Source organism: Gopherus evgoodei, chromosome 12, assembly GCF_007399415.2.
Source record: "Gopherus evgoodei ecotype Sinaloan lineage chromosome 12, rGopEvg1_v1.p, whole genome shotgun sequence".
NCBI classification, from domain to species: domain Eukaryota; kingdom Metazoa; phylum Chordata; order Testudines; family Testudinidae; genus Gopherus; species Gopherus evgoodei.
The window spans coordinates 9,919,339-9,931,816 of record NC_044333.1 but is presented as its reverse complement, the minus strand read 5'-3'; the positions used below and the strand labels follow the sequence as shown (position 1 = coordinate 9,931,816).

The 12,478-nt window shown below is 43.2% G+C and overlaps 1 protein-coding gene across 1 annotated transcript in view; it reads left to right on the top strand.

Annotated features, from left to right (window-relative positions):
• NECAB2 (N-terminal EF-hand calcium binding protein 2) overlaps positions 1–12,478 on the top strand; it is a 295,013-nt gene that overhangs the window by 279,120 nt on the left and 3,415 nt on the right. The window contains exons 10-11 of the mRNA XM_030582141.1: positions 5,466–5,578; positions 7,957–8,034. Of these exons, the coding sequence (XP_030438001.1) occupies positions 5,466–5,578; positions 7,957–8,034 (191 nt within the window). The remainder of the gene's footprint in view (positions 1–5,465; positions 5,579–7,956; positions 8,035–12,478) is intronic.

The following is a 12,478-nucleotide window of genomic DNA, read 5'->3' as shown; positions in this document are numbered from 1 at the left end:
CGAACAAGCCCTTCTCCTTTGAAATGACTCCTGCCTGTGTCCCACTGCTGTCCCACTGTGTCCCACTGCTGCTAGTGGTTTACACCCCTGTGCACAGAAAAATGACATTTGAAGATGATTTTTCTCCATATCTTTCTTTGCTCATAATTACAAGTGGAGCCTACAATCCAATTATCCCTTAATGGTTGGCAGTCCTTCTTATGGATTTGAATAGGCCTTTTTTCTTTTCCTGGAGGCTCTTGCAGTCATGTGTCTATTGTCAGAGGAGTTTGATGTAAGTAAGAAGGTGCATTGATCACAGTTATTTTAATTAAAACAGAAAAATGAAGTGGAAACTGCCTCTCTTAAGCTGTTGCTTGGAATTCCATAAGCGGACAGAACAGATTTATTGTACTTGCTATCTTAGCCAGGATTTTAAAAAGCAGACTCTGTCTTAGACATTTCAAATGCACCATCCATCTCAGCTTTACATAGCTAGGAATCAGGAAGGCACAGAGATTAACTTTCTTTTTTTGTGATATGTTTAGTTTCTCATCCAGATTCAGATTTCTAAGGGAATAAATATTAAATCAAAGTGACAGCTCTCTTTATTAGCTCCACATTTGAAATCCCAACCCAGATTTTACCCTTATTTCATATTTGTATTATAGCAGAGCTTTTGGGGCCAGGACTAACTTTTTGTTCAGTATTTGTACAGCACCTAGCACAGTGGTATCTTGGTCCATGACTGGGGCTCCTGCAGCATTGAAATACAAATGATAATAGGGACCTGGGGCTTATATCCCCCAGAAAATTGATTGAAATAGCTATTGCAGAATAGCTCCCTGGGTGGATACTCTTATTCCTGAATGAGCATCCGTGTAGGGCATTATTCCAGAATAGCTATAAGCATTTTAAATTCACACTTTACCTTATTCCAAAATAACTTCTCCTTGAAGACAAGCCCTTATTACCTTGAGGGCAAGTGCGGACTGTTACAGCAATTACAGTGAACGTTAAATTCCCTGAAACAAGATGCTCTCGTAAATGAGCTCTCAGATTTAGAGGCGGCCTGCGGCTGTCTAACTGGAAACTGGAGTGGCATTTCAAGGAAACTAATGCACTGCAAACAATTAGATATTGATGTATCGTTGCTATGAGCTGGTAACGTTGCTGTGGTAATGCTTGCCAGTCTTTGGACCCCTGGCCTTGCTTATAGAACATTATGAAGTGTTGCTTTGGGGTTGTAAATGGGAAACAATTACACTGAGCTGTTTAGGAGAGAAGGGAGCAGTCCTGGGGCAGAGCCACAATTAAAGCAGGATAAAATAATCAACGTGACACCGAGTCAGTCTGTCACATTGCTGAATGAACCGTAGCTCTGTGGTAGTGGTTTTGTGGCAATATGGAGGCGAAGGTGCCACACACCAGTCAGCAGAATCCAGGAACATCGGAGAGGCGTTCCCCTCAGGAGGGGAAAAGGAGTGCTTTATGCTGCTGCCAAGCAGCTGCTGTTTAATCTGGGTGGGATGCAAAGGGGCTGTCATAAAGGACACAGGCACTGTGTGAGTGTGACACAGGCACAGAGATTGTCCTGTGACGTTCCCTATTGGACTGAAACAATCCTCAGTGGATAGAGGAGTGGAAATGTTGCAGGGGGAGGAAATGTCAGTCTTCACAAAGCAGAGAGTCCCTCGTAGAAAGGCCTTGGGTCTTTGTTCCTGGAAGGATGCCCACATAGCAAAGCCGTGCAGCAGCTCTCTGTATGATGGACTCGACTTCCCTCAGAAATCCTTCTCCACACAAGCCAGCAGGTAATTGTCCTGGGTGACGGTTAACACCTCCTTTCTCCTGCAGTGCGCACTAGGGAATGCCCAACACATGTAACATGCAGCTGTGACATTAGTCACTGGGTGCAGAATATCCCCCGACTTTTTGGAAATACCAGCACTTTTGGATTGTGGCTGACGTGCTGCGCGCTGGGGAAGCCATATTGTTTCAGGGGGCTCAGCAGCATCTGATCCTGCATTAAATAAACACGCCTTTAATTATAGGGCTGCCAAGTTACTCCTTGTAGTAAGTAGCAGGAGAGGGGCAAAAAGGGAAATGTGTAGCTAAGTGCCTTCAGACACTCCCCTTCTCTGCCCTTACTTCGCTCTTAGGAATAGAGGCGCAGTCACACAATGGGTCTGAAACTCACTTCTGCTCAGTGAGGCCTATGCATAATCCTTATCCTTGCCGATGCAAAGCTTTCACTGTCACTTGTGCTGTTCTGTGTATATGTCACGTTAAGCATTACACTGCTCTGATAGTAACTGAAGAGCTCTGGTATTTCAACTCCCCTACCATTTTAAAGGGAGGCAGAGATCTAGGTCATCACCTGGAATGTTGTACTAGTAGAGAGACAAAATAGGCAGGGCAAAGGTTAAAAAAAACAAACCTGCCTCTGCCAAAGCTGGAGACGAACAATCATCTCTTGTTTGGTTGATTGTCGTTCTAGTTTGGAAACATATACATTCTGAAACAGAGGCATGGCCAGTTGATCCGAGCACAGGGAGCTGAAACAGAAACTGGTGGATTCCAATTCTCACTCAGACACAGTTTTGTCCCATGACCTTGGTTGCGTCATGTCAGTTCTCCATGCCTCAGTTTCCCTATCTGTGAAATGGAGATAATAGCACTTCTCTGCCTCACAGAGGTGGGAGGAAGATTAGTTGGTTAATTTTTATAAAGTGCTTCAGATGTGCTATCTCAGGGCTAAATACTTTATTTCTTAATTTTGTGCTTTACCCTTCTCTGTTCCCTCAGTTGCTAAATGCAGAACGGGCTGTTGCTGCTTATTCTGAGAAGTACTAAAATGCTGCAAATGACACACCTGGTGGTTAGGTATAAATAGACATTTTTGCATAGGAGGATATTTTACATATGCCTATTTATGATTGGAAACTTGAAGGCAGGACAGATCTGTTGAGGTAAGAGGCACTAACATGTGCTCTTGCTTCTCTTTTTCCCGTCTGTTTAAAAAATAAATAAAACAGCCCTCAATGCTTGTATTGTGTAGGCCAAACTCTGTCTCCGAGCTCACTATTTTTATTCTGGGACTTGCATACATAAAGCCTCATCTGTTATTGCACAGCCTCTAACCTCCCATTTACAGAGAAGGTGGGGGGCTGGGCAGTCCAGACATAAAAATGAACAAATCACTCTCTTATGCATTCCAAAGCCATTTGTCTTTGGAAAAAGACCTTGCCTGGAAAATTTCACCCTGATAAGAGAAGGTTTCAGGAAGCTATTAGTGACTGAAAATAGGGGGCTATTGTGGAAATACTTGTATATCCTTAACTAGATAGTTATCACCAACATTTCAGCTATTAAGTCTCAGAGAAAAGGCTAGGGAGTTGCTTCTGTTTTTCCTGCTTCATGTAACACGAGAACTAGGGCGCATGCCTTGAAATTATTAGATGGCAGCAAGATTAAATGCAAATAAAATGAAATAAATATTTATGCAATGGATAGTTAACCGTGGAACTCACAGTTGCAGGATGTTATTTAGGTGCAAGCAGCTTAGTTTCAAAAGAGAAGTAGTCATCAGGATAAGAGTAGCTATCAAAAATTACTGTGTTGTCATGCAGCAGGGAATAAATTGGTAGCTGTTGCCAGGAACAATTTTACCCTTTTGGTAAATAGCATTGAAAAATATATTGTGGGATGTTTTACTGAGATGGCTGTTTTATGTGGCATGAGCTACTGTCAGAGACAGGATACCAGAGGAGTTGGACCCTAATTCCTTTCCTATTGTCATACGATGTGTGTGAAAAGAGGAAGAATGCCTGGAAAATGGCTTTTCATGTTCTTCGTGGCTCTCTTCATTGGCGGTGACACTGTTTGCTTTGAAGGGCAAAACAAGTTAATCAAGAGAAGCTTCACTTTTAATGAAACAGTGCAACTGATTATTAAAAGCAAATGGAGTATAAAAATTGAAGTGCCAAAACCTCATTTTCACTCTGCAGAAGAGTGGTTTAGCTTCCTTTCCATGGTGTGTCTATATCCAATTGGGCTCTGGCGGGAAAAGGTATTTTAACTTAAAAGTGGGATAGCTTATAGCTGAAGAACCATGGGGCATTGTTAAGTGTTTAAAATCGATGATTATGAATAGAAATTTGGTTTGGGAAAAACGTCCTTGTGGGATGGTTATTTCAGTGCTTTGCGTGGGTCTCTTGTATCTAGAACAGGTGTTTGTAATAAAGCCTGGAGGGCTTTGGCGAAGCCCTCAGCCCTCTGTCCCTAGCAGTCTAGTGAGAGCATGGGGTGCTGCCATGCCTAGAACCTCAGCAAAGTAATGAGACTCAAACTACAGTAACTGCATGGGAATTCTGAATAGGACACAGAGCCACACCTTCCTCTGTTGGACAAGGCATCCCTTGGGTCGTCTGGTTTATCTTCTCTTCCCAATGGAGAGAGTGGAGTATGCAGAGTCTTAGCCACTTATCGTGGACCAACTTTGCAGAGTACGGCTGAGTTCTCTGCCCAGCTCTACAGACTTTAAACCACCCATCACCCAATGGAAATATCCCACTGGACTGATTTAATTGGGACAGCATCACATTCCCAGGGTGCAGGCCCCATGCCACTATGAAAGTTCAAGTTTAAGACCATTTTTAGCACCTTTCTTATAAACTTTGATTAATAGTCATAATCTTTTGAAGAAGCTTTCATTATACACATCTACCTCAATGTAACACAACCCGATATAACACGAATTCGGATATAATGCGGTAAAGCAGTGCTCTGAGTGGGCGGGGCTGCGCACTCCGGCGGATCAAAGCAAGTTTGATATAACGCAGTTTCACCTATAACATGGTAAGAATTTTTGGCTCACGAAGACAGTGTTATATTGGGGTAAAGGTGTAGTTATGTCTGATGTACACACAATCTCGTTAGAATTTAAAGCAAAAAAATATGTAGTGACTTACTGCTCAGTCTTACAAACACTACCAGCTTAACTGGGAAAGTCCAATTAACATCAACAGAGAAATTCTCTACATGTTTATTATTTTTATTATGGTAGCACCTAGAAGCCCCATCTGAAATCAGAGCCCCATTGTGCTGAGCATTGTACTCATGTATGGTAAAATACTGCCCTAGCCCCAGCAGCTTACTGTCTAAATAGACAAGACAGGGGGTGTAAGGTGAACAGAGCTGAAGTGACCTGCCCAAAGTCACACAGCAGTGAAAGAGCCAGAAACAGAACCAAGGTCTCCTGACCCCTAGTCCAGTGTTTTTTCGACTAGATGGTGTTTCCTCTGCTGCTGTTTTGTGAAATCAGGCCCTGAGTGACAAGCAGTTAAGTGGAGCCAGAAAGCACAAGGCTAATGTAAAAATGACAGCAGGTGACTACCAAGATTGTGATTGTGACATAAAACAAAGAAATCTACCAGCTTTACTTTCCAGCTGCATTACTGATTTGTTTTGCATTGCCTTTTCAGTATCTCTTTCTGGTACGGAATGAGATGACGGTTTCCCAGAAGCACCTAGGGGAATTCTGTAGCTCCCTTAAGCAGTACCTGAAGAATGTGGCAGGACAGAGAGACTGTTTCCAGTAAGTATGCTTCTCCACCTCTCGGAAGGAAAATGGGAGTAACTGTTTCAAAGAATGAATCTCTTCAGGTTTAACATATAGCACCACTATTGCTTTAGCTACCCAAATGCTTATAGCTTTGCTGGTTACAAATGCCACATACTGAACACAACTTTAGCTTTAGTCTTGAGCAGTGGTTCCCAGACTGGGGTTCGCAAAATGTTACAGGGGGTTCTTGGGAAAAAATTCCCTAATGGCGGACATAGCTGTCCATAGGGACCCTGGGCAACCCAGGGTCAGCAGTGCAGAGCTCCTGGACTTCCAAGAGCTAAGCAGATCAAAGCAAGCCTACCTATCACACTGAGGAGATTTAAACTTCGAGACTCCTTATAAGAAATGGAAAGGGAGGTGAATATTTTTTGCTGTTTTTAAAATGAAATAGGCAGCTAGTATTGTTTTTTAAATTATTATGAAGAACAAGTTTAAGCTTTGTTGTAACGTGCATTGTTTGCCTTAACTGCTCAAGACTTGAATGCTTGTGTAGGAGGAACTCTTTGAGTTGGCTTCTTAAATACCTTCCTGCTGTTTCACATCTGATACTCCTTGATGAAACCTAGGAGCCTTGTCTTATAACAGACTTATTCAAAGTGACACAAGCTACGAAAGTGAGAGCTTGGAAGTGTGGTGCCGTTTTCATAATGTAATAAAAATACTGTCACGATAAATGATAATTAATAATAAACAGTGTGTAATAAGCATGTCATAAAAACAATGTTTATGTTTGCAAGATCACTGCTTTTATAATTTATACTCGGGTCAAGGAGAATATCCCTGGAAATATTAATTTTTAGGAGGGGGTTCGTGAGACTTGACATTTTAGTGGCAGGGGTTCACAGGTTGTTAAAGTTTGGGAACCACTGTTCTAGAGATAGCCCCAACCAAAATGCAATCACCCTCAAAATTGGGCAAGATGAGGCGAGGACAATTTGAAATCCAAACCTGGATTGGTATCCAAATTATGTCTTCATAATGGATCCACCTAAAACCCCAGATCAGAAACCTCGCAGTTCTGAAGCAAAAGTTTCCATTTGAGTCTTCTTTCAATGTAATCCAATCACTACTGTGCTGGCCTGTGTGAGTGCAGCAGCTGATATTAGTCTGAGCCATAGGGATGATGCATCAGGGACGTTGGCCCTCAATGGAGAAGTGTGGGTTCTAACCCGTGTCAGATACATTATTCAGTACGTAAGGGGATAAGGGCATGTGTCAGAACTGCTCAGAGGTCAGGAAAAAGCAGTGTCAAGGAAAGCCATGTGCTGTGCAGGTGCATTAGGTAGTGGCTTGCCTGTGAAATTCTGAGGTCACAGAAAGTGCTGTGGCTGTTTGGAATGACATGAAGTCAGTGAGTGTAAAGCTCCTGGAACAGACTTGCCAGGTCTCCTCCCCCACCCCAATAGAAAAGTCAGACACAATCCCTGTTCTTATCAGATGCAGCTGATCTCTCCTCGGGCCTTGGCCAGGTAAACTTAATAGTCTGTAGTTTGCCTCCCACTAAATTACTAATGCTCATGCGCTAAGGAAGATACAGCCACACTGTAAGACTAGCTCCATGTTTCAGCCTTACTGTACATCCAGACTACCCGCCCTGTTGGCGGGTAGCGATCGATTTCTCGGGGATCGATATATCGTGTCTCATCTAGACGCGATATATCGATCCCCCTCCGCGCTCCCCGTCAACTCCGGAACTCCACCGGAGCGAGCGGCGGTAGTGGAGTCGACAGGGGAGCCACGGACGTCAATCCTGCACCGTGAGGACAGGAGGTAAGTCGGAATAAGATACTTCGACTTCAGCTACGGCATTCCCGTAGCTGAAGTTGCGGATCTTACATCGACATCCCCCTAGTGTAGACCAGGCCTTAGAGGGAGTGGTGTGAGAGTGCAGCAAGTTACCAGCTGGCTGCTTACACAGTGAGTTGGTTCATTCTGGGGCGTGAAGGTGATTGAGATTTTTGACTCATCAACAGTCTCAATGGTAGACTCAGACAGAGGCTACAAGCTCATGCATCCATGAGATGGAGAAATCCTGAATCTGACATCCAGTCACTGTGCCGTGTGGCCTTCGGTCCTGCTTCTGAAACACCCTCAACTTCTGTGGTTGGGAGTGGGGGTTGTGGGCATGCAGGACATTCCAGTATCCGATTAATTTTGTGTCTGTGTCTGACATGGGGAGCTGGGATGTGCTGCACTTCTTGCTGCTGAGAGCCCTGCTGCCAGTGGGTTTCATGCCGGCTGACAAGTCATCGCTTAGCTCTCAATCCAGTGGTGTGGCTGGAATAGTTCATCTTGCTCAACATATATGTGTGTTTGCTTTTGATTTTTCTCTCTCTCATCACTTTCAGTGTAACTGCAGTGAGGCTCCCGGACGGAGTCACTTTCATCGTCTATGAGTTCTGGGAGTCTGAGGAGGACTGGAAGAGGTAGGGTAGCAACATTTAATTGTACAGGTTAAAAAAATGATACATCAGAGATGGGCCTGACCTGCAGATTGCAGGTGATCCAACCCCTTTGGTCTTGGTTTGGGACCCTCCCTATTATATATACACACACATACGAGATTGCGAGATATGCGTGTATACACACATGTATACACACAGATACAAATATTTCATACTACATGGGAATCTCTTCATAGCAGCATCTCAAAGTTCATTGCCACTGTAATGACATTTGATATTCATTTTGCTTTTCATTTGGTTGGATGGGAATTGCTTCAAGCCTGTGTTTTGTGAGACCACTGCAATAGCTAAGGTCTGTTGAGCTCAGAGACAGACAAGGGCCCTGGACCACCATCCCCTCGAGGCAGAAGGGCTGTGGCCAGGAGAGTCAGCAATAAAACTTATCCTTTAGAAAGAGAAGAATGGAAAGGTTGAGAGCAGCAAGAGTCTCATGGGGAGAGATATTAGGAAAGGGAGATTCATTGGCAGGAAAAGGCTTAAAAGAAACAACCCACTTATGCCTCTTCCTTTTCCATGGATTCTCTCAGAACACATAAGCCCATCCCTGGCTGCGTCTGACTCTAGCATGAGTGGGTTGGTAGAGGCGAGAGAAATGGCAGAGGGGAGGCTATATGTATTTGTTTGGCTGGTAGGTTTCCTTTCATTCCTCCACATATTGCATAAAGCACAGTAGATGTCTTTTGGGGCACTAAAGGGTAACCCATCAGCTAGAAAAATTTTTTGGCTGCATTGCCACGTATTAGGCACGTATCTGGTCTTCATCACCAGGGTGGAGATGTAGAGGCTTGAAGTTATGCCATTTTTCTATATCATGTACTGTTTAAACTTTATCATCATAAAATCACAAAAAGGGCCTGTGATGAGTTCGGTCACAGACCCCATTTGGGACTGTCACCTGATGTGCTGAGACTACCAATGAACCCATTTTCCCTGCCAATTTGGGATTTCAGAACCCTGTCTTGTTGAGCCAGACACGCTAGCCTGCTGCAAAACACAGATCCAGGTCTGGTCCACACCCCGAAAGCTGCAGACTTTAACCAAAACCTGCTCAGCAAGTGCTCCTGTCTCCAGCATCCAGACACCCAGCTCCCAATGGGATCCAAACCCCAAATAAATCTGTTTTACTCTGTACAAAGCTTATACAGGATAAACTCATAAATTGTCCTCCCTCTATAACACTGATAGAGAGAGATACACAGGTGTTTGCTCCCCCAGGTATTAATCACTTATTAATTATTCTGGGTTAATTAATAAACAAAAGTGATTTTATTAAGTATAAAAAGTGGGATTTAAGAGGTTCCAAGTAATTACAGACAGAACAAACTAAGTTACCAAGCAAAATAAAACAAAACATGAATACAGATAAATCTCACCCTTAGAGATGTTCCATTAAGCTTTTTTCACAGATTAGACTCCTTCCTAATCTGGGCCCAGTCCTTTCCCCTGGTACAGACCTTGTTAGTTCCAGCTGACATCTTAGGTGAAAAGCAGAGGATTCCTCATGACTGGGACCCTTTTGTTCTGTTTCACCCCCTTTTATATCTCTGGCACAAGATGTGAATCCTTTCTCTCTCTCTCTGGGTTCCCACCCCTCCTTCTAAATGGAAAAGCACCAGGTTAAAGATGGATTCCAGTATCATGTGACATGTTCACATATCCTATGAGACCTCATTACCCACTCGTTGGCACACACATATACAGGAAGGCTTACAAGTAAACAGCACCATCTACGACCAATTGTCCTAATTAATGGGAGCCATCAGGATCACCATTAATGGCCCACACTTTGCATAACTACAACAGGACCTAGAATTATATTTCATATTCCTGATTTCAGATACAAGAATGATACATTCATACAAGTAGGATGAACACACTCAGTAGATTATATGCTTTGTAATGATATCTTACAAGACATCTTTTACATAAAGCATATTCCAGTTACATCATATTCACACTTATCAACATATTTTTATAAAACATATGGAGTGCAACATTACAGGGCCATAACTCAAAGAAACATAGTCTAATTTTGCCCAAAATTGGCAGAAAGCTTCTAAATGCAATTGGTAATACAACTATGTAGTCAAAAGAGGAGTGTTTGGGAAATATTTAGCCCCAGGTGATATATTTTATGCATTTTCCTGTACTTTTTTTGCCTTCGATTAAAGCAAAAGTCTGTAGTCACATGACAATAGGAGCTTGTTTGTACGAGGTAATACATCCCAAAATATTTGTCATTAATTATAGAATGGACTGTGCTGAGAAAGTTTTTCTGTCTGTTTTTATGAAGTTATGCAGATAATAAGACTCTTGACCCTGAATTATAAAACATATTTTTATGAGATACACAAGATGGATGAAGTAATAACTTTTATTGGCATAGACTTTTTGTTATCTGCTTGACCAGACACACAAATTTCAAGCACACAGGGTACAATTGTAATTATCTTCTATGACGGAATACAATACATTGACAATACATGTCAACATGTTATAGATCAGTAATGACTCTCAATAGAAGGGCTGTAGAATGTCTCACATGACTATATTGTGTGACTAACAAGGTATAACCACGTACTCTTATATAACCCCCTACATAGAACTATGAGCTACTGAATGTCTAATGCAACACCCCTTCGAGCTATATTTACTCGCAGAAATAGTCAGTCATTTGTAGATATTTGAAACATTTCTACTCCCCCTCAGAATCTGTGTCTGATGCGTTCAATACCCTGTTGCTACACTTATCACTGTTTCATGCATCGGAGCACACAAAACTTCCCTCTGGCGTTTGCATCTCCTTGTTGCACAAGTGCTCTCTCAGCCACACTGTACAGAGGTGAGGACGGCTTCAGGTGCATGGGGCAGCACCATCATTTTAAGAACAAGCTGCCCCGTGCTATGGATCACCCACTCCTTGTTAACAGGAGACACTTGAGGAGACTGAATTGTTGTCTGACTCCATAGGCCTAACTGATCGTTTGCACATTTCAGGGGCTGCCATTGTTAGCGGAGTTTCTCACTTGTTTTATTCTTAGCAGACAACCTGTAACCACATTATCTAGAGATGCTTGCTTCTCACCACAGTACACTAGAGATACCAGCGAGATACTGGCTGCTGACCCTGAAAAAGCTGCTGCCGTTGGGTTGGACTGCAATTACCTACCTTCACATCTTGCTAGTGATATTGAGCAAGGATTACTTGCTTCAGCTACTGCTTGGTTCTTCATTAACTCTCGGGTTAGGTCAGGTCTGTCCATGACATGAATTCAAAGTAATGGTCCTAATTTATAAACCCGTCAACAGACAGACCATGGCTACCTCCTAGAATATTGTATCCACTTTGATATATGACCATGGCTGAGTTTCACACCGTGGATAATGAGAGCAGGCTGATAAATGACAGCATGCAGTGAGGTTACTGACACGCCGTAGCTGAAATTTCACACATGTTCTTGGGATGGGAAAGAAATCTTTCCTTTGCACAAAGCTAGAGAAAAAATGAGCAGTAGTCACACAGAATGCATCTCACTCATCTTCCCTTGATCTCACAAATAAAAACTCCCAACCCCAATAATCCAGGCAGTGTTAGACTTCCCCTTCGGAGTGATGAAGTGGTGCTGCTGTAAGCAAGACAGGGACTGCTAACAGGCACAAGGCCACACGGAGGCAGCAGTAGCATTTCTGTTTCAAGGTGAATGTTCAAAGTGCTCTAAAGTTCATAGGGTCTGATGGGCTTGGAAATAGGTATGCTCGTACAGTGGTTCTCAACCTTTTTTCATTTGCAGACCCCTAAACATTTCAAATGGAAATCTGACATATCTGTGCCCCCCCCAAGGGTCCACGGACCACAGGTTAAAAACCACTATGTAAGCAGAATGGTATGGGTCCTATCTGTGGTGCAAATTTGGGGTTGTGGTCAAGGAGTACCTGAGCTATAGCACCCTTCCCCTACTGGCACATGACCTGTGTTTAATTTTACAGTGCTGTAAAATGCAAATGCACAGCCAGAGAACTGGTAAGACAGTTTAAGACCCAGAGTTGTGGCCGAGATACAAGTGTGAGGTCATTTGGTGACTAGAACTTCTCCTTTCTCCTGACTAATGGGGCAAACTACCCTGGGAACTCCAGTACAGTGGTGTTGGAACAATTTTTGAAGTGGGGGGTGCTGCTGCTGATGTTTGTTATTTCTACTGCAAGCCAGAGGAGGCAGCAGCACCCCTTGTTCCAGGAGCATTATAAGTGGAGGTCCAGACAGAGCTGCTGCAGCAGGCATGCAATGCTGAATGAGTGTGCTCAGTAAATGCCACATTACATATGGGTAATGCTGGGTTAACTCCCCCTTTAGCTTGCGGAGAAGGGATTTGAACCTTCATTGCTGACATCTCAAGTGAATGTCCTA